Below are 22,687 nucleotides of genomic sequence, written 5' to 3'. Positions count from 1 at the left end.
TGGCATGGAAGGAAAAACACTTTGGGAGGTCAAAGAAGCAACTTCCTCAGAGGTTTCACTTTCCATCTCCACTCTTGTGCTGGAATGACTTCTGCAATTCTGTTGCCACTGCAGTTACTGGCACCTTCACACCCCTCCCCTCCTCTGCAGGGGAATCAGAACCAATTGTGTTTTGAATTGTGAACAAACACACACACACACAAATGCCTGTATTGCATACAGAGTATCAGCTGTCAGCTTCTTCTGTTTCTTCAGAAGCCTGGATCCAGCCTCTCAAGTTAACCTTTTAATTCTCCCCAGAGGGAAGTCTGTGCACAGAACTAAAGTCCTTAAATGTTAAAGTCCTTTAACTTTGTATGTTTTTTAATATGTTGTGAGCCGCCCTGATCGGAGGAAGGGCGGCATATAAATAAAACTTTTATTTTATTTATTTATTAAATGTGACTTAGGGCCAAAACAGATGGCTTTGAAAGGGCAGCTTCATGCTACCCCTGTGAACACCAGATCGGGCCTGCAGCAACCATACACTGCGGCCCCAACTCAAAAAGAGGTGGCAAAATGCCGCTCTTTTTTGAGCAGGCAGAAAGCTGGCTTTTCTCATGCTTCCATGGCTTTGTGGTGCATCTAAACACCATGCCACCGGAGCACTATGAAGCTAGCCCATGTGTGGGCAGGTGGGTGGCTTCTGGGTGGCAATGGGACATGCGTTATGCGTACGCCATGCCCCCACACCGCCCAAAAGGTGGCTTGTAGTACCAGTCTGTACTGGCCCTTAAATTCCTTACTGACCCATGACTCAGTCTGGCTTATTCCATGAACTTATCTTCTTCTCATGTCAACAAGACCAAGCTGACCAGAAGGTGGGTCAACATGTTCATCAAGTATTCCCAATAGGCCCCCCTGTGCTTAAACGTTCTCTTGGGTGCTGGCTCATGCACACGCAGTTAGCACAGCAGTTCTCAACATAGAAAATAAGATGTGCTGCCATGTTAACTACACATCAATGGGCCAGCACACTTAAAAAGCTAGCAATACTTTGCTTAGAATAGCACATTTCTTATAAAGAATCTCCAAACTGTATTACTTTAAGAAGTCAAGGCACATTCCATTGCAGGCCAAGGTAGAGTATTCTGTGAAGCCCCCGGGCATGTCTTCCAGTCAAGTGCTTGCCCATCCGAAGCACACGCCCAAGGGAGACACACCTCTTTCCGCCCCCTTCCTAGGCACATACAGTATTGGTTAGGTCAAGATGCGGGTCCTTCCAGTAGTGATTCTTTTCTCAGTGATCGATTCCAAGGGGTGGCTGGCAGCCAGATTCCACACTCTGATGGTCCTGTGGTCTCCCATGCTCGATCCAGGAGTGTTGCACATTTTATTTGACAGTCACAGTTGAGGCCCCGTGGATGGACTCCATGACAGCTGCAAAACGGCTGCAAAGGTCATACGGTGAGTTGGGGCGGATCTTGGGGGGGCTCTTTTAGAAGCGGGCCTTCTGCAGAACAGTCAAAAAGGCGGGCAAGTAGTTCATTCAACTTCAGGTGCAGGTCCTCTGTAAGAGGAGGAGACCACAGACAATGCGAGGAGTGTTTCATGAGAAAAACAGCAAAAAAATCATTTTGATCTTGGTTGAGATAAACTTTCCTGAAGCCTTATAAAAAGAAGCATAATGAAGAAAACATAGTACTGTCGAAACCACTGCCCTGGGAACTGCAAACCCTCTTCAATGAGTATCCATGTGCTTCCGCACTAAAGACAGACATCCTTTGCAGTGGCCCTTGTGAAGACACTGCAGTTAGAAATCCAGGATGGATAAGACTGTTATCACCGCACACTTTGCAAGTGCACCTTCTGAAAGTGAATCATCAACCAAGGGGATGCTTTATTGTTAAGTGTCAATCTACCTCAGAATTCCTCAGAAATTTATTATTACGGCTGATGACCAGAATCTACCTCAAACTGCCTGTGTTTTACTGCAGTGGTAGCAACTGGCCAGTCAGGCAAAGTACACAGAAGGGACATTGCTCACCCTACCCACCCAACTCTAGAAAGCCATTGCAAATAGTTGCAAAAGCATTTAAGAGGAAGCCTCATTTCTTCCTTATCTTGACATTTATGTTCTGAGGCATCAGGTAGATGGGTTTTCATACACAGATACAACATGCACTCTCTCATGTTAACAAATGAATTTAACAGAGTGCAGATCCTGAGATGCTGTCATGTTTTGCCAGTGAGCATAGAAAGGAATCTCAACTGCCACACTCAACCACTTTGCCCCCAAGACATGGCTGTATTGTAACTTCCATTGTTCCTTTCAACTGTTATGCTGAATAGAGCTAATGGGAATTTCAGTCCAACACCATCTGGAGGGTCGCACACATCCCACTTTTCTGTCAGGACCGAGAAAGAGATATGGATCAATGTTACGCTTCCAAATATTTCCCTGTGAGAAGCAGAAGATACAAAAAGGCAAACAATCCATACGAAAAGCTGCCTGGCATGACGAACTGAGATGCACTTCTTACCATTCAGGTCCCTTGTCATGTAATCACACAAACCGCCTCTCATGACCTCTATGGCTTCCAGGTCGTCCTGGGAGAGGTTGTCCTTTGTTACGAGATGCATGCAAGGTATGATCATATCACTCAAGAGGCTCAGGCCTTCATCCACATCCTGTTCTTCACTGCTGTCAAGCAGAGCCGTGGCATTCTCATTCAACTTCTGTGGCAAAACAAAATCAGAAACAAGCATGTGGTATGCCACTGGGAAAGGATCCAGGACCCATGACCCCTTAACTCTGGGAACAAGAATTTGACATGCCAGTTTCTGCTCTGTAGCCCATTCAGGGCCTAACAGGTAGACCAGGCTTTATTGCTAATATCAGGGGAATAGTCCAAGAACCTCAAGGAAATGTATACAAACTAATGGTTCTGAAGACAAGAGGTGGCTGTACCAGTGTTTTAAGGGAGATTTTAAGATTCCTACAGAAAAATCTGAATGCTCAAAGAAGAAACTTCAATCCCCAAAGTTGGGTCTGAATGCGAAGTTAAAACAAAAGCAATCAACCAATGATTTGGAAGCCTGTATTCTTGCGAAGAAGCCTCTCTTGTCAAGGTGGTGAAAGGAGAGGAAGGGAAGAGCTACTAATACCCACCAAGAGACATTTCCTTCTGTAGAGAGCAATGAGAGACCCGTCAGCGCCTCTGTTGGGTCCCTTCCTCTGCAGGGTCAGATTATTCTCATAGGCATGAATCAGGTAGTTCAGAGCTTCACAGTACCTGACAACAGTCAAAAGAGGGAGAGTTGCACTTTCTGCCATTATTACCAGTCTTTGTGCAAATGACTCTTGCACCACCACATCAGCCATTTACTTTTATCATGCTTTCTCGGGACAAATTTTGTGCTGCAATACTCATCCCATTCCTCTGGAGGATAGGCTGCTTGACAGAGCTGGGTGAGAAGCTAACACATTTACAGAAAAGCAGGAGTGGCTATGGATCCAAGCTTGGTCAGAGGACTGCTGGGGGCTTTCTCCTCCAAAAACTATCATATATATGCTTGAGATTTTCTGCTATTGCTCAGGTTTCTACCAAGCAGGTCCCTTAAGCCCTGCAAGTGCTCTCTTGTCCATTTCAATACAAGGCTTCAGTGGGGACCTAGGGTCTAAGCCACCTCAAGTCTCAGTCTTGCAGGGGAAAGGCAGACTATAAATAAAGTGATGCATGGATTGGGGTGTGATTTGTCCTATTTTACTCAAGTATTACTAGCTCTCCTTTCGGGCAATTGAATTAAGTCTTTAAGCCCAAGTGCTTCTATGGGGCCTGAAAGAACTGAAGCAGAATACTGCTCCTCAGCAGCTCTGCTATTACTTCCCCATCTTTTTCTATCTGAAGAAATCACCAGCTTGGTGGCACTTCTACTATGTGCCATCAAAAAGTTTCACCCTTCCACACTGGGTCTAAGTATGCACTTATACTTATACCTTGCAGTCCACAGCCCACCCTCCACATACCCATAAATAAATGAAAACAACATTTAGGAGTAGAGTATATCACTTACTGTTCATTCTGGTAGAACTCCAAACCTGTCAAGAGGTAAAGAGACACCTTTCGAAACAAACTGTAGTCTTCATGCCATTTCTGCCCAGAAACAGAGAATGATCAAAATCTATAGCACAACTCCACATGTTCAACTTTGCTCTGACCTTGTTCTTCTCGCTTAGCTGTTCTCCTTTTGGGGTTCTGGATAATCACCAGCATAGTTTACTTTCTAATTACAAGAACCTTGGGATGTATGCCAGTAGGCGACATTTCTAATGGAAAGGTATCACTGAAACCTTGCAGCTGTTCTCAAACTGAACCCTGGCCATGCCAAAGGGCTGTAGCAACCTATTATGAAGACTAGCCATTTTTTTGTGGGCTAACACAAAGAAAACAGCTTCATCCAGCAAATATCCAAAACAGTAGCACCACAAGCCACTTCTTCAAGAAATCACCATACGCTGTCATCTTGGAAAGGAGAACCTCAACTAACTTTATTTAGACAGACTGCTGAACTGCCTCCCAACTCATGTTTTTGTGCTCTGTTCCGGATCTGGTGTAGGACTCTCTTGACTGGTGAAGAAGGCAGACACCTGATTCTATCCTGCACTCCACTGTCCCAATACGAGGCCAGTTATTCTTACAACATGAGTCTGAAGAGATTACGATCTAGCACACAAGGGATGTTTCTTTAATGAAAACAGATCTTTGTGTAATAAAAAGAACAGCCGCAGCTGCTCAACTGAACCTTTATGAGGCCAAAAATCCCTGACTGAAATGTAGTTGAGATTTATTTAGGTTCCGAGGCTTAGCTGCTTTACCTTGTACTCTTCCATGTTCATCTCCTCGGGGCCAATCTCTTTCAACTTAGCTCTTGCCACCTGCATAATGCTAATTGACCTGTTTACAGGAGGAAGCAAAAATGAAGCCATGTTCACAAGCCCGGGGATGCCACCTAGACCAATGTTTAAATTTGGCTCATCCTGTTTCAGAATTCATAGCATCACTGAAGAGGTATAAAGTTTGTTCTCATACAGAAAAATGCCTTGTGGATTTAATGAGGGGGGCCACTGGGATATCAAAGCTTCAAGATAACCATTCCAGATACAGTTAAGTGGTATACCAAATGATTAACCAAATAAATGGAGAAATACATAGACAAGAAAATCTGCAGAGTGGAACACTGATCAGAGTTGTAAGATGACAGAGCACCACTCCCAACAAGTGCATCCCAGGAAAGAAGTTCTTCCAGCACATCTTTCGGCACAGGAAGGAGACCCTCCTCTTGTTCGAAATGAACAGCCCCTTCTCTATGTTCTCTTGGATAGGCTGTGCCCCTGCTTTTTTGCCCCCAAACCAACCTTTCATCATAGCTGAGGTTCTTATCGGCAAACTGCTCTAGAAGGGTCCTCTCCACCACCTGCTTGGGGGCCTTGTTCTGCAACAGGTACACCAGGACGTGCTGAAGCCGAGGGTCATTTTGGGGTGTTGGAGTCTCTGTGGAGAGCGAGTACAGCCGGGAGTATTCTTCATGGAATGCCTTGGGAAGATGAGAATTGGCATCCTATTACTTCAACCATTATGGATACACAAGGCCAGAGGGATGGGACTCATGCAAGATATTGTTGGACTGCAGTTCCCAGTAGTCCCCCTCACTGACAATGCTAGCTAGGACTGATGGGAACTGCAATCTTAAAATAATTGGAGGGTGCATGATTCACACTCCATGCAATAGCTCCACTTTGTAGTCTGAGAAAGGTTTCTTCAACCTAAGGAACATGCCGATACCTGGATCCTGTGAAATCTGGAGCTGCAAGGCTCTTCCTTCACTAGGAAGGCAACTGTAATGAAGACTTACTTCTGCTTTGTGAAGTATGGAACTGGTGCAACAAAGCTAGAAGTGGGTGATCTCTCTGGTGCCCCACCAAAAGAACAGCAGGAATGAATGGTCTTTTAAGATTCATTTAATCTTGCTTTATGGTGGATTTTTGTACTTTACTATTTTACTGATTTGGTAATCCAACTGGGGAAGGTTACTGGGAGGCACATGAGTAATTCAAAAGCAAAAGAACAGAATTCCTGCAATGAAAACTGGGGCTTTGCATCTTATGATTAACTCACACCTTGAACTGGGTCTGGTGTGCATCAGGCCTGGTGAAACACTACCCAGAACACCAGACTTACTTTATAGGTTCTTTCTACTTGTGAAAGGATGTCCTGAACAACAGGCAACCTCACCTAACTTCACGTTCAGGCAACAAGGCCTCCACAGGCTTCTACAACCAAGGAATAGACTCAAAAGCCTAACAAATGATAGCTTAGTGAACGGAACAACATCATGACAGAAGTAAAAAAATGGAACAAGTGATCTTCTTGATATGCCTCAGATGAAGAGGAGGGAGGAAGCCAGCCTCCAAGTGTGAGCACACAAATGCCATGAGAGCCAATAAAGGGGCAGAGCAGAAAAGGGACAAACCCAGACACCTGGCATCTGGAGTAAGACTTCATGTGTCACACTCAGATGGGAAACAAATCTGCTTGCTCACATGCAAAATAGTACCTTAACTAGCCCTGCTTCAGACCCATCCCGATCAAAGGTCTGACGGGCTTTAGCAATAGCCAGGATCACACCTTGCATAGCAGGACTAAGCATCACCTGCCACAAAGAACAGAAAAGAAGAAAAAGAAGATAGATGGGGAAAACAGTTGCAGAAAGAGGGAGATTGAATAAGGAAAAGTCATGCAAACGACAACTTCTAGTTCAAGAAGTCAGAACTCATTACAGAAGTATCAGTCTATTTTTGGTCATTGAAGAAACTGGTGCTCTTGCACCTACTGCAGTGACCAAAGCCCCCCTGCCACACACCATTTTACTGGGATGGACATCCAAAACAGCCATTCTGTGGTTTGTAGAGGGAAAAGCAAGTGCTTAAGTCCCATAGCCAGACAGAGACTGAGAATATCATTAATCAAGATCCCAGGGGATCTCAGCAGAGGATGCAACCAGTGTGTGCATGGATATTGGGCACCGCTCAGACTAGTTTTTATTGCTTTTCATAAACCACCATGGTGATCTTCACAAATCAATGAAACCATGTGGCCAGAAACAAAAACACAATCCTAAGTGTGGTTATGTCGAAGCAGGTTTGAGAAGGCTTTCAAAAGTTTGCTTCCATTATACGTTTGAAAGGCTCAGCTGGGAGAGTACTGAGGAATGGAAAGCTAAGGCCAGGGGCTGAATCTGGCAGTGCACATCTGGAAAAACTGCTAATCTTCAGCACTGCATTCACTGCAGAAACACACAGGCACTCCAGCCATGTACCTCTTCGTTATATCCGTCTGCATCCGATCTAACTAGAATCTTGCCCACACTGGGGATCTCCACTTCAGAGATCTGTGAGCCAGGCAGGGCAGCAGGCTCTGTCCCCTGAACCTCCTGCTTTTCTTCTGCCTGAGGGTTGAGGTTTGCTTCCTCCGGGAGGGCCTTGGCTGGCTCTGCCTCCCTGGACTGCGGCAGCAGAGAGAGAAGGAAACAAAGCGTAAGAAACCAAGGACCAGGTAAGGAGACTAGCAAAAGGAAAGGGTGCAGCTTAGAGGATGGCAAGAGCAGAGAAACAAGAGCAGGTGGTACAGGAGACTAGCAAGAGGACAGGTAGGGCTTCCTAACCAATTCTACTCTCACCTGGTTGAAAGCTGCTTGTGCGCCATCCTTCTCGTAGGCATCAGCCACCTTGGCAATGGCCAGAGCTGTCTGGTCCTTGGCAATGATGGCATGTTCAGAGGAGAGGGAACGCACCTCGTTTTCAGAGGGACAGCACTCTTCTGAAAAAAGAAGAGCTGTGTGCTAGCTGCATATTAATGACAACTCATGCCAAATCCTTGCTGTTACCCTTCCTGGAGTTCTATGGGAATTTTTAAAGAAATTGGAGGGGAGGGGGGCGAACCAAACAGAATCCAGGCATGTGTCCAACATTCACGCCCCACCTGAAGCACCACCATCAGGAACCACAGTACTTCCAGACCCAACTCTCTCTCCTGGGCGGTCTCTATATGAAAGCAATGCCTGAAATCAAACAAACCACCCAGAGTTGCCTAAGTGCTTGCTTAGGAGATAATTTTAATAAGCAGGACGGATTTCTGTGCTGAAGTCACCTAACTGGCTGTCTTTCAAGGCACCTGGGACTACCCCATTGGTGGCACCAATACTCCAACATGAATGAAATAATGGTTGCTTCTCTCACCTTGTCCTGAGTCAGAAGACACATCCTGAGACTCTGCCGATGAAGCGGATTGAGCTACCTGGGCCACCTTGGAGGCCTGCTCCTCCCACTCTGCCACCTCCTGTTCAAGCCGCCAGTTGTCTGCCTGTATGTACTGCTGCAGTCCCAGAGACAAAGCTTCCACTTCCCTCTGGGCCTGCCCACCGTCACAATCTGCCAAGTAAAAATCAAAACCAAAATCTCGTGCTTATCTATTCCTGTGTCCTACCTCTATGAAGCCATGATGCTTGGAAGGGCCACCTATCACTACCTTTGGTGCTTCATTCTGGGTTATCCAATGTCAGTAATACCTATTTGGCCAGGGTGGAATATGCATATATTAGGAAACACATGCCAAGTACAAAGTGGCATCTCCGTCTCCCAAACCCTTTCCTCTTAAAGAGAACGCCTTCTCTGCCAACCCCTCCATCCTTCTATAGTTACACATTCTTAGGCATATTCCTATTAAACCCCTTATCCACAGCTAAGCCTTCTCTCTCTCTTTAAGATGATTTCCACACCTTTTAATCCAGAAGAAACTCTGGATGAGCTTCCATAACAGAGTTTTTATTTTATTTATTTGTTTGTTTATGGGATTTATATACCACTTTTCTCCCCAAACGAGAATCATTAGGTTTGTTTCCACCCAAGACAAAAATCATCACTGAGTGTGCCCCTCTGCCATTAGTTTCACTGGGATGTACTATCACTTAGCAGTGTACAAAAATCACATGTTGAGAGGATACTTATGACACTGACTAAGCAAACAGCTTAAAGGGATTCCCAGATGTTCTTCAGAGGCCTTACCAGTAGTAAAATGTGGCAGCTTTTTATTTATGTACATCAGGCAGTAGGCACTGGCGTTCTTCAGGCCTCCAAAGGAGTCCCTCTCCAGTTCTTCCCAGGATGACTCTGTCACAGAGATGTCGTTGTATTTCAGCCACCTCTTTTGGGGCTGGTTGTAGATGTAGGCCCAGTAATGGCCTGCATTGGCCTGGCCTTCATGGACTAAGACAGCATGCAAGTGATAAGGGACCTGTGAAATATGCACACACACACACACACCACAAGCTTTAAAGTTTATTTTCAGCAGATGAAGTAACACAACCTCTCAAGTCAGATTCCAGCAGACATTCTCAGCTGTTGTGCCTCTTAAGAACTGTCCATTCATACAATCATGTCCTGACCCAGAGATTCTTTTCCTCCCAGAGAAATATGGCTTGAGATATTACTAAAGAGCATGGCAGAGTAATTGTGACAATGCTCCCCTTCACATCGGCACAGAGAATGCTGTGCCAATGTGAAGTAACAAAGCAAAATCATGGAAAACGACACTGAAAACACGACAGTGAAACTTTAGCCTTGTGAGAGGAGAAGTCAAGAGCCAGGCACTGCACAGTCTACAACACACCCACCATCTGATAGGTTATATGTTAGAGGAAAATGGCAGCAGCTCCTCCAAGCACGACTGAGACTGTTGTAAGCCTTCTTTTAAAAATGGGCTGAATGCTCTCAGCAGTGGATCTAAGAAGGGAGAAAACGGAATCAACTCTGCTTGGTATTATAATTACAACAGGCATTACTACAAGGCATAAAAAGAAAAAATTGTGAAGGTCTGTTCAGGGAAACAAATGATTTTACAAGGCAAAGAATCTCTACCTGGAATTGTGGGAGCAGAGTGCAATCCTCCAGATGTTCTCCACCATGAACCCCAAGCTCAGAGCGGAATGCTGAGAGCTGCAGTCCAACATCATCTGAAGGGCTGCACTTTGATCATCCATGCTCTAGGAGATGGGAACTTCATTCTTTGCAAGTCAGGATGCAGACTTTAAGAACTACCACTCCCAGTGAAAACTTCAACATCCTACCTGGTGGAGCCGAGGATCACAGTACATCTGGTCAATGGACGCAGTAAGCAGTGCAATCAAGTTCTTCAGATCTGTTAAAGCAATTTAATACTTATGTTTGAGGATACTGTTCTATCTGTTCCCCCAATATTTAAAGGATGCTTAAATCTAGTTAGGCACTCACACACTCCAAGGAGGTGTGCATGCATCTCAGAGAGGCATCTTGGCTGTGCAGATGTGGCCTATTATATTGCCAAAACTTATGCCTAGCGTGTGTCCTGGAACTGGCAGCTTTTTAACAGAAGCAATGCAAATTACTTACCTGTACTTTTAACACTAGCTACTGAGTCTGCCATTCTACTGGCATGTTTTTTAAAAGAAGGAAACAAACTTCTGGGGCAAAACCAGAGAGATGGGATGGACTTTTATCCCAGGGGCTAAGCCTGAACAGTATGCACAGACACACACTACTGAGTATGCCACTTGGCATGCTTATAAAGTAACCCCCAATAAACATTGTTTTTATATTGCTGGACTATAAAATATGACTTTTTAGCAAAATGAGCTTTAGTGCTAAAGCCAGAACTTGATAGGCATGTCTGCTACTACTGGTTTAACTGGGGTGAGACTGCTGTGAGGTGAGGTCTGATCCGAAGCCCTGAACTGAATGATCAGGAGATTCCAAAGGCTTTCCTGGGCCAGAGGTCCACTGCTGCCTTCACAGTGCAGCCTCCAGGCTGGCATGTTGAAAAACAAGCATCCATAGAAAGGCTGTGATTTTATTAAAACAAAGGTATCCTAACTTTCTGCCTGAAGACCATTCTCCAAGATGGATGACAATTAGTGAAAATTTCCTAACATAGTAGTACTAATTCCTTCTGCCTATAGTATAGATTGTACCACTATGCTCCATTCATGCTAAGCAAAAGTGAGACATGGCAGTTAAACAGCTGGATTGAGAAGAAGCAAGTGTGCATGTGCAAATTCAGCACTTCTTAGGACAAGAGCTGAACAGCCCTGGACACAGCTAATGGAAGCCAGTAGTTCTGCTTCCAGTTCTTAAACTGAAGTGCCTATCAGAGTACTGACCGTTTATGTCTTGTTCAACCTCTCTTCTCCACCGCTGCAGGCAAGTCATAACAAGGTGAAGTTCATTTTCCGTAATGACACGAGGAGCTGGGTATTCTGGCATCTCCACAGGAAATCTGGATGACCGTAAGGGGCCATTGGCTTCCTCTGGCTGCGCTGTGGCTTGAGCAGCAGCTGTATCTTTAGCTTCCTCCCTTGGTGTTGCTATCACCCTGTGCACAGATGGGACAGGTAATGGGTACTAGGACTTTCACATATGGAAGCCCACAAAGCTCTGCTTTAAATACTTGACAACCATTACATAAAACCTCTCATGCTGATTTTGGAGCAAAGGCCCACAAAGCAACATATAAGACAACAGCAACTCACATTATTGTAATAGTATTTATATTTTAGATACAGCAGCATTAAACAAAAAACCCAGCTGTAGCCACCACAGCATCACCCAGATTTCAACCAAATGTTATATAAAGAAATCACCGAACAAGAAAAAAAGCACAAGAAGGGATGCCAAAGTTTCAGATTAGGAAGTAAGGCTGCCAAGACAGTTTTTCAGGAAATGACCAAATAGTCCCCATGACTTTAAAGTGGAGAAAACAACCCATTTGTACCTGCTTTGGGCTAACGGAGGCTCTGAAATTTGGCACTCAGCCTGGGGCTCTGTTGGTGTTGAGGTTTCAGGGCCAGTTGCTAATGGCCGGGCATTTGCAAATTCGAGAACATATTGTAGCATGTCTAGCAAGGGGAAGCGTCCAGCACCAGAACCGTATGTCATGTATCTAGGGAAAAGAATTACCAAGGAGAATTATGGCAGCCATTTCTATCCCTATTTTAAGAACACCCATCTATCTAAACCTGTTTAGTGAATCTCTGTTTCTTTTATTGAAATATCTGAATCTAAAGATCTCAGGGCAATGTTAAATAATATTAACCTAACTGATAATGCAAATAATAAAAATGATTTTAAAGTCTTAAACACATTGAACAATCTAACAAGTTGAAAGGAGTCAGATTAAAAGTGGATTAAATAGCTTAATAGTTAATAATTCTGGGTTGAGAATGGGAGAAAGAAATGCTACCCCTGCCTCAAGTCACATCTTTTCCACCAGGCACTGTGCAAATGAAAACATTCAAGTGTGGGAAGGGATACAAGGCATTACTTACTGTTCCAGTTTCTGCTGTAGAACTGATATCTGGTCTTTTAGTTTCTTGATCTCCTCTCTTTTAGCTTGAATCAGCCCTTTGTTGCTGTACAGGAACCTGGGGAGAGGGAAGGAATAAATCTCTTTTCACACCCGAATTCTGACCACCGCCCCATCTGCAAGAAAACATGCTCTCTGCATGCCACTTTTCTTCTATTAAGCGTTAATGCTTGAACCACTGAGCTTCTGCATATGACACTTTACACCTTACCTGTCCATATAAATGATCTGTGGAAATTCCAGTTTGTTGTGTATCTTCTCCGGCTGTCCAAGTGACTGATTGAACTCAAACCGAGAAAGTTCAAAAGTCAGCACTGGAGGAAGTTTGGTAAACCAACGCTGGAAACAGATTAAAGTTTCAAAACAAGAATGCAAAGCATTACAAAATGGTTTTCATCATTTGCTGTGAAGGACTCATACAAGCAGCATCAAATCACAGCTGACATTTAGAACATCACATCCTGCCACATTTATTACAGCCATTCGTCTCAAAAAGTCAGACAATATCCAAAGAAGAAAAGTTCCATTATCTGATTAAATTGAGTACCAAATATTAATTTCAAAATATGCTGGCCCTGAGCTGATTTACTCCATAAGTACACTGAAGTTTAAAGGTTCATCATTAATGTACTATACTGTACAGCACAAGCCTTCTAACTGCTATTTGTCCAAACCTCTGCAATTTAACACTGATGAAAAGTTTTTCATGCTCTAGAAAGTACATTGCAAAGATCTTGTCAATGCTTCTAATTTTTAATCATATTCTATCATCTACTGTCAGAAAGGCCCTGCATGTCAGAGACCCATATATATTCTTCTCCAGGAACAATTTTCAGCTAGCTGGTCTGATATATACAAGCATCCTGGTCGTTGCCATAATTTGATCTCAACAACCATCATGTGTCGACAAAATGACACCAGATCTCTTAAATCTCTTTATCTTAGTTGAAAAACCCTTTCACTAAATTTAATTTAACTGAATGATGGGTCTGAATGTGAAAGCCATGTGAAAGACAAGGACCTACGATTGGTTCATGATTTCTATTGGACAAGATAATCAGCAGACAAAAGATTTTTAAGGAGAGAGAGAAAATGAGAGGGCAATACACACTGAGAGAAAGAATAACAAATTACAAAAAAGAGCATACCATAAAGTTAAGAATTGTACTTTTATCCTCCGAAAATATGGAGGCAGTGGTTCTTGTCTACTCAGGTACAGGCAGGCTTCAACAGAAAGAGAGATATTTTTATCATGCTGACATATTACAACTCCTTTACAAGGCAAACACCTGACACTGGTCACATGGGATAGTGATTTTCTACCTCCGGCTCACTAGCTTTGGTTATCATGTCAGCCATAAATACAGTACACTTAATTGTATCCCACCTACATTTTCTGTTTAATTGATCTTTTAAATGTTCATGTTATGACAGGTGAGTTTGTAACATTATATGTAGGCAAAACAGAACAAGTTATAGCCAACTAACCTCTTGCCTATACTGCACCGGCTGGTTGGGTGATGATGCCTCCGTCTCCTTCTCCACCATTGCTCCTTCCAAACATTCGTTCAAGTTCTTATAGCCATTTACCTGCAGGGGATATTGGCCAAAGGTCTCTATTTTGGAAAAGGTTTTGCCTGAACATAGAAGAGAAAAGCATAAACCAGGCTTTAAAAACATAGAAAAAACAGAGGATCCATTTAAAATACAGTGCGCCCTTACTTTACGCGAGGGATCCGTTCTGGACTCCCCGCGTAAAGCAAATACTGCCTATGCTCGAATGGGGCTCGTGCACGCGACGACGTGGCAGCGCACGTGCGCCACAGGTGCATACCCCATTTGTCCCTATGGGACACGCTGCCCCTTCTCCCCGCACAGCTTTCAGCGTATGCCAATAAATCCCAGTTTTTTCATTAACATTTTATATTTTCTAGTCAAGTCCTCCATTCAGTGGTTCTTCCCAAGCTGCACATTGCAACTGCTCGATGGATAGTCACCCATGCTCATTAACCACTAATCTACATAGGCTACCTTATACTGGCATGCACTACAGAGATTGCTTCAATTCTGTCAATGGGCATTTATGTGCACATCAGTGTGATTTGGGACAAAATGTGTTCACCAGCCATAAAGTTAACAGTAAACATCTGCTGCAAAAAGCCTCCCCTGTCCCCAGACTGGGTCCAGTAGGAAAGCTCCTGGAAGCACTTTATTTTGTTTGGATTTGGCCACAACCCTTTGGCACAACTATCAACAGAACTAATCTACAATGTAAGGAAGCTGTACCAAGGGCAATCATCAATCGGCTTACCTTCATGAATACCTTCAGTTAGGAAAGTCCCATAAAAGAGCTGAACCATTGGGTTGTCAGATTTATCCTGGGAGCTATATGTTTAGGAAAAAAATTACAACATGTTGGCCCATGAGACATGGGAAAGCAAGTTGTCCTGTGTGGTTTTTGAAAGGTTTCACCACTTTTATCACAAAGAGGCTCACCAAAAGGTTATACTGGCCTTATATGCGCTTCAAATATTGAGTTCATCAAAAACCTACAGCTTGGGTCTAGCTTCCCTTAAGACAGCAAGTCTATGTCTTCATGGGAAGTGGGAGCTCTTATGATGGAATGTGCATCAATACTAGTGGTGCCATGGCCACATGGAATTGGCATAAGAACAAGAGGGCTAGGCAGGAGCCCTTTCCTCCAGTAAATTGGATATCAATGGCAGAGGCAGGCAGAGGTTGGCTTTTTAAAAAACAGAACCCAGAAACCCACCAGGTGCAAAACAGGGTTACGATGGGAAACATACATTAATAGTTAAGATACAGGCTGCTTCTGAAAGCCTGCATGAATCAGAATAAACTCATGATGCCACAGGTTCCCAGTAAGTTAGGTAAATGTGAGTAAGCTACCTGATTTGCTTCGTGCCCTATTTGCCTAAAAGGAAGACTATAGCATATATCAATGTGCCAGCTTTTTATTTAATTCAAGATCTCATGCTCAACCTTCAAATATGGCACAATACAGTGATAAATATCTGCTTTTATCTCATAATGTTAAGTATTACCTTCTCCAATGAAAACGTTACATGAGTATTTAGTTCCATGTCAACTACCAAAAAAGTTGCTCAACAAAAGTTTCTATGGACTTACTTAACATTCACAGCCAGCTGGAAAGCATCCTCCAGCCAATCCAGAAGCTTGTGTGTAAACTCACTCACATCTTGCTAGAAGAGTCAAAAAGAATCAATTTTTACAATTAGTACCAGATTTCACTGCTGCATTTTACCCGCTGCTCTTAAATCTATTACAGTAATACCAGAATTTGCTTTTGTTACATTTTTGCTTGTGAGCTGTCCAATAATATTTATGTTAAAAGCAGCACTGATATTACATAGAAACATAAAGAAAAAATGGAAAAAGCCTATTCAGTGGAAATGTTAAACCCGCTTTCAAAAGGACTTGACCTCTCTTCCACTCTTTAGCAGGTTTTTCAATAGTGAACATGTAGAGGAATATTATCATAACCCAACTTGTGGGGTCAAACTGCCATTACATTTAATTATGACCCCAAACAACAAAGATGTTGGACAACTACAGACAACAGAATGGCAGAGATCTGGGAAGACGCTTGACTTGCTTTACCTGCTGCTCCTCTGGAGATCTGAAAGCACCTCTGAGAAGTTCAAGTGCTGTAGTAGGATCTACAAATTTACGGCACGTTCCCAGCATTAAGGCAAAGAGACACTGGAGTTCCAGCATGAATGCGACATTCCTCTTTTTCTACAAGAGTAAAAATCAATAAAGAATTTCACATGAATTAAACCTGGATTTGGGGCTTTTCAGGGGCGGGGGGAGGTTCACACTGAACTAAGCTGTTTCCATTATATTATAATGGTTGTTTTTACTGTCTCCACCTCACCTTAATATATAATAGGATAAAGATATTAAAATAAATGTGAACTTGAACTGCTGCCCTATGGCAAGAATTAATAAAGTGTATATTAATGATTTTTAATTATTATTAAATTATTAGTACATTAATGAATTACATTATATATTGCGTGCATTTTGGTTGGTCTGGTAAAGGTATAAGTGTTTTGTGGCTTTTGGGTGTTACTGTACTTTGCTATATGGCCAACATGGCTACCCCTGAATATACAGTTTATTTATGAAGTCAGTTGCAGGAACAGCTGCTGTTCAGAATCCACATTTGCTGAAGTATCTGTAGGAGGTTTATTTTGGGGATCGGATTCATAGAGCAAGCTCATCTAACCCTCACGTCTCACATCCTTCCTGGGATTCATCTTCAAACTGTGTGCGTCACTCACAGGCAGGGTCACAGAAAGTAGTGACCGGCTTTGCAGCCAAGGGGGGAAAAAAGCACCTGCCCTCTTTTGCAAATTCATCAGTGTCTTACCAAATTCCAGTTTTAGACAATGACATAAAAGCAAGGCACAGGAAAATGAGAGTGCCCAGCTGCTGACTTACGCTTCGGCTGCAACACTTGTCAGTCACAGAGTCTGGAAGGGTGTAGCTGAGTACCAACCGTCGGAATTCTGGCAGCTGGAAAAGAGACTGACAAACCCCCTAAATTAAACTACTACCTCACGGGAACAAAGCAAGTGCGTAATCTGATCTCAAATTCAGCATACAAAACTCTATAAATCAATGTGCATGACAATGTTCAAATGTTGTTTCCTAAACACAAGTGGGGAAAAACAGAAACAGTGGTGACCAACAGTCGCTTTGAAGCAGGCTTTGGCTGCCCATGAGTGAACTTCTGCTTAACTCTGCCAAGAGACTCTAATGCATCTGCACCCTACTACAGTTCCGTTTCAATGGAGCTATTCCCTCCCAAATGCTTGTCTTCTTCCATGAGCCTTCCCACCAGACACTAACACAGGCACCATCCAAGTACTAACCAGGTCCCATCCCTGTTTCACTTTCGAAACTGGACACGATCAGGTGCATTCAGGGGGTTACGGTAGTTTACCTTTTCATCTGCCCTAAATGTGACTGGTTAATTCTTGTTGCAACGTGCCAGCCTTGGTACTGGACACTGAAAACCACTCACAGTACCATCTCACCTGTATGACTGCACTAAACCAGCAAGTGTTTCCAATGTTTTTCAACCCTACTGGCCAATCCTCAGCTCTTCGCCAGTCATTCAGGGCGATGTGCTCTCCCCAAGCTTCACAACGTTTCCTTTTGGAGCGATTGGTGCTTTCAGCCGCACTGGGCACACAGGATCTGCCAGGAATCATAATGGAACAAATGACCACAAAGGAGCAACACTATGTTGCTATTAAGGACAAGGCTGTATCCACATTCATTTTCCTATACCCTTGGTTACGTACTACAGAACATAATTAAATATAATACGGACCTCCTAGTAGTTGCTTTACCTCCCCATCCTCCAGTCAAAAAAACTTCTGCTCTCCCAAGAATAGCCAACTATGCCAGGAGCACAGATTTGCTAAATTGTCCTATACTGGCTGATGTATGTCCACACACAGACAATCTGTGAGGCGGTGGGGCAGAGAGATCAGAATATATGTTATCTGGGCTTCCTACATGGACTGCTGCAGAGTGAACAGGCCTGTGTATTCAAGCACCAGAGATAGGTTTAGGTTTGATAAGAATGCTTGGTTGATCAAGGCACAAACCTGGGGGAAATGGCAACAGACCAACAATTCATCCACTACATGAATACATGTGCATTATAATTTAGAAAAGTTCCCAAACCCTCAAAGGAAAGAAAGCAGAACACAGCCTACGCATTCACTGCTGTGTTTGGATCCTGCACCATGAGCTGAACACTTTGAAAATCCTGGACATCACAAGGAATGCCTTCCTGGAGAGTAGCTTCATCGTCTTGTGTTACATCAGCTGAGCCTGGAAACCAAGGAGACCATACACATATACACATACAGTATTACAGGTAGCACAGCCCCCCCATCCCTTCCCCTATCTCAGTGAGAGGGAAGGTGTTTGAAGCAGGCTGAACACACCCACATCATGAGACAAGGAAGCACTATCCAGAGTTAAAGGGCTTTACTTGTATCTGACTGGCCCAAGTCTTATTGTAAACAAGGCATAATTTGGTTTCTCACACCCTAAATCTATCTTTTCCAGAAGGCATAACCAATAAGAGAATTATAACTGGAGGCAACAAAGCACTCACCTATTGCCTGCTCCAGGCTAAGAGCACTTTCTTCATGATCAGATGATTCTGTGGGAGTGCCTTCTTGGCTGGACTCTTTGGCATGAGTCTCAGTGAGGAAGCCAACTGCCTGCACAAGGTTTCCATTGGCAGCCTAATGATAAAGGACAAGAGGTTTTTGCAACACCTTAACGTGATATGGTTGTATAGGAGCAGATGTTTCAAACCACAACACATCAGCTGCTTATGCTGGGTAGGCTGCATTGCCCCAACTACCAATTAAAATAAACTGGGGTTATGTATGGGAAGTAAAATAAATGCAATAAGGTAAGTGATCTGTAAGGAGACAGAGAGAGTACACAAAGTTGGGAGTGACATGTAATTGGCTAAATGATTGAATATAGGATTCTTTCTGCACAGGAACCAGGGGGGCATCTAGAAGGTCCCTGCATTTGGTGCCACAGCAGCAGGACAGGTGAAGGCCCTTGTATTTGGTGGCAGTAGTGGGACAGGTAGACGACCCTCACAGTCTGCCTTTCAAGATCCATGCTAATTTCAGCCCCCACACTGTAAACCTCAGCGCCAAGTAGCTTATCAGAGTGATAGTAATTCTGAAATACACAAATAATGCTTACCTTCAGGGCCTCATGGAGGAACAATGGGTCTTGAATGCCTGTGATCTCTCTTAGTTGGTTAATGATCACATTGAAGTTCTGTATTGCAATGGGACAGAGAAAGGATGTCATAAAGCAAATAGTACAACTACAGCATCACAAAGCCTATAGTGCCACAGATATAGAGAATTTGAAGAACAGTTGCCTGCTAAATGAAGAGGTTCCTGCCATGGCAAGTTTGCATTCATACAAGCCAGTTCCAAAGGTCCGGGAGAAGTTACTCTGGCTGTTCTTATGCACAGCATCCATTAGAAGGGGGAATCACCAGTACTGCAATAGTAGCTGGACTATTTGGTTTTGTACTGGTCCCTTCCTTTCCCCATATTCCCCCTTTTTATTAGATTAGCATGTATGGTTGCATTGCTTTCATTTTGTCATGCACACTGATGACACTATATTCCTAGTACAGTGGTACCCCGGGATACGAAATACCCAGGTTACGAAATTTCCGGGATACGAAAAAATCCCATAGGAAATAACTGTTCCGGGTTACGAATGTTTTTTCGGGTTACGAAAAAATTTTTTGGTGCTTTTCGGCGCTTTTTCGCACGAAACGCGGCTTTTCCCCATTAGCGCCTATGGGTTTTCGGCTTGCGAAGGCTTTTCGGGTTACGAAAGCGGCCGCGGAACGAATTAATTTCGTAACCCGAGGGAGCACTGTATTATGACTGGGAAGAAGAGGGCAGCTGCTGGCCAAGGGCTCTTGAAGGTGCCTCGTTCATAAGGTCATCATAAGCCAAAGTCAATCACACGCAGCGTCAAAAACAGAAACAATACATGGATACATCAGAGCTTGGAGAAGATGTTTTCTTTCTGTGAATAACAAATGTTGATCCATACCAAAGGCTTAAAAACACTGGTAATTGCCTACCCTTCTCTTTAGGGACAAAGCCCAGCATGGTACGGTGGGCAAAGCGCATGCTGAGGGACATGTGGCTGCCTCCACCATGAGCAGGTTTATGTGCAGACATGGGTTACACTGGCTGCATCTGCACTAGAGAAGTAATCCGGTCTGACTCCACTTGCCACAGCCAGCTACAGTTCCCAGGATTCCATAGTATGGAGCTGTGGCAGTTCAAGTGGTGCCAAGCCATGTTATTTCTCCAGTTAGTTTGACTTCCCAGTCAAGCGTTCTGTCCCCTGAAAAGTTGGCCTCCCCCAATACCATTAGGCATTAATAAAGTCAAGGGCAACTTGGTGCCACCTCCTGTTTCATTGCAAGCTGCTTCCTTTCCAAAAAAAAGGGGGGCACATCCAGTAAAGAAAATACAGCATCCAGATCTGCAAAATATCAGCCCAAAGAGCCTTTTCCCCACTGCAGGAGTGAAAGCAGAGAGAGCCCATGTATTTCTTCCACCAAAACACAGCCGAAGATGCTGCCGGACATATAAGGAGCCTGAGGAATTTGCAGGGGGCTTGATGGGGAGCTATTTTAAGCTGGCTGTACATGCCATTGGGGGGATGGTCATGTCTCATTTGGAACAAGGTGCCAGAGACACACAGCACACGCCAGAGCCACTCCAAACTGCCCTGCTCAGGACGGCTGATATAGCTGAGTTTTCTGACCACTTTAAAAGGTCCCAGGAAGAAGGTGACTAGATCAGGGAGCAGTGGCTCTGCGCACTCATATGGGCAATGCTACGCCAAGCAGAAGAAGACATGAAGTGATCCAGTAGCACCTTTGAATGTAACTGGGAAGGAGAAACATCTGGTATACGCTCTCATGTACTCAGTCCACATCCTTTATGCCTTTTTGTGCTAAACTAACAAATGTGGCTATGTCCTCCAACACTACCAAATGCAAATACTACGCCTGTTGGCTCATTCCCCCCATAATGGGACACCTTTACCCTAAACCCATTTGCATCAAGTAAATCCGGGTGCCTGAAAAAAGCCAACCAGGTAGCCAAGCCTCTTCCAATTTAGCCAACACACCTCCATCTGGCCACCTGGACCTGGGTAATAATCCCCGAGAAGCCTGTGCAGGGCTCATGCCAAGCAAGTGCCACCAAAGCCCAGTCTGAGAGATGTGTGAAAGTCACAGGTTCAATGCACTCCACACTCCAACCTCCTCTTAGGAGCATCTCAATAAATGCTCCCAGACAGAAGCTGCGTTCTGCCATGGCTTCAGGCCTCAATGTTATCCTTTAAGGCAGTCGAAGGCACAGCATCGTATTGCCTGCCACCTTCAGCTGCAAACTTCAGGCACTGTTGCTTTGGGTGTTAATGATCAACATTGCAGGGAAGTTGAATCAAGAGGCTCTGTAAAAGGTGTTCCATGTTCGTCTTACGGAAAGCAAGGCTCTCAAGGCCTCTTTGTGCTCCCCCTCAACACCCCAAGATTTGGGGCAGGGTTAATGTCAGCAGGAGGGTGGACTCTTTGAGACTGGAAAATGCCCTTAATGTCTGGGTTTTCTGGGGGAGACCAAGTAGCAACAGCACCCACCATTTACATTTCTAGGCCACTTCATAGTGAACTTAGAGACTCCTAGAGAGAACAAGAGAGCAAGGTTCGATTTCCAGCTCAACCATGAAACCCCAATGGGTGACAAAGTGGGCAAGTCACACTCTCTCAGCCTCCTCAGGGGAAGGCCATGGCAAGCCTCCTCTGAAGACACCTTGCCAAGAAAACCCCATGAAAGGTTCGCCGTAAGTTAGAAATGGCTGGAAGGCACACTCTCTCAGCCGCAAGGGAAGTCAATGGCAAACCGTGTCCCCGACGAATCTTGTCAAGAAAACCCTATGATAAATTCTCCTTAGGGTCGCCATAAGTCAGAAAGGCACACAACAGCAACACCGGGCGAGTCACACTCTCTCAGCCTCACAGCAAAGGCCATGGCAAGCCTCCCCTAAAGACATCTTGCCCAGGGCAAGCTGTCAATGTTTCCCTATGGGAAAACATTCTGCAGTGATTCTCTTTGGGCAAATGTTCTCCAATGATTCCCTATGGGCAAGGGTTCGCCAGTGATCCTCTATGGACAAGTAGTTCCCAATGATTCCCTATGGGCGAGTATATGCTTCTATATGTCCCTATGGGCAAGTATTCCCCAATGATTCTCTATAGGCACATATTCCCTTATGATTCCCTATGGGCAAGAATGGTTTCTCTATGGGCAAGTATCCCCCAACATTTCAGTTTATCTCCCTATTAGCAAGCATTCTCCAACATAGATGTTTATCTATGGGCAAGTATTCTCCTATTATTCTCTATGGGCAAGTAATCCCCAATGATTTTCTATGGACCAGTGTTCTCCTATATATCCCTATGGGCATGTAATTCCCAATATCTCCCTATGGGCAAGGGCCCTCCAAGGATTCCCTATGGGCAAGTGCTCTGCCATGTCTTTCTATGGGTGAATATTCTCCCATGATTCTCTGCGGGCAAATATTCCCTGACGTTTCTGTATGGACCAGCG

The 22,687-nt window shown here is 44.2% G+C and overlaps 1 protein-coding gene across 1 annotated transcript in view; it reads right to left on the bottom strand.

Annotated features, from left to right (window-relative positions):
* Nucleotides 1-459: 459 nt before the first annotated feature.
* Nucleotides 460-22,687, bottom strand: part of USP28 (ubiquitin specific peptidase 28) — a 22,638-nt gene continuing 410 nt past the window's right edge. The window contains 26 exon segments of the mRNA XM_042475121.1: nucleotides 460-1,471; nucleotides 1,473-1,549; nucleotides 2,523-2,718; nucleotides 3,152-3,275; nucleotides 4,057-4,136; nucleotides 4,859-4,937; nucleotides 5,399-5,577; nucleotides 6,598-6,693; nucleotides 7,360-7,545; nucleotides 7,720-7,859; nucleotides 8,279-8,470; nucleotides 9,104-9,332; nucleotides 10,165-10,235; nucleotides 11,233-11,444; nucleotides 11,844-12,011; nucleotides 12,397-12,492; nucleotides 12,646-12,773; nucleotides 13,923-14,071; nucleotides 14,746-14,819; nucleotides 15,585-15,658; nucleotides 16,077-16,214; nucleotides 16,923-16,997; nucleotides 17,522-17,684; nucleotides 18,212-18,329; nucleotides 18,619-18,751; nucleotides 19,233-19,310. Coding sequence (XP_042331055.1) covers nucleotides 1,373-1,471; nucleotides 1,473-1,549; nucleotides 2,523-2,718; nucleotides 3,152-3,275; nucleotides 4,057-4,136; nucleotides 4,859-4,937; nucleotides 5,399-5,577; nucleotides 6,598-6,693; nucleotides 7,360-7,545; nucleotides 7,720-7,859; nucleotides 8,279-8,470; nucleotides 9,104-9,332; nucleotides 10,165-10,235; nucleotides 11,233-11,444; nucleotides 11,844-12,011; nucleotides 12,397-12,492; nucleotides 12,646-12,773; nucleotides 13,923-14,071; nucleotides 14,746-14,819; nucleotides 15,585-15,658; nucleotides 16,077-16,214; nucleotides 16,923-16,997; nucleotides 17,522-17,684; nucleotides 18,212-18,329; nucleotides 18,619-18,751; nucleotides 19,233-19,310 — 3,354 coding nt within the window. The 3' untranslated portion in view covers nucleotides 460-1,372.

The sequence above is a fragment of the Sceloporus undulatus genome, chromosome 6 (assembly GCF_019175285.1).
Source record: "Sceloporus undulatus isolate JIND9_A2432 ecotype Alabama chromosome 6, SceUnd_v1.1, whole genome shotgun sequence".
Taxonomy (NCBI): Eukaryota; Metazoa; Chordata; class Lepidosauria; order Squamata; family Phrynosomatidae; genus Sceloporus; species Sceloporus undulatus.
The sequence above is the reverse complement of the archived record's forward strand: the minus strand, read 5'-3'. Positions and strand labels throughout refer to the sequence as shown.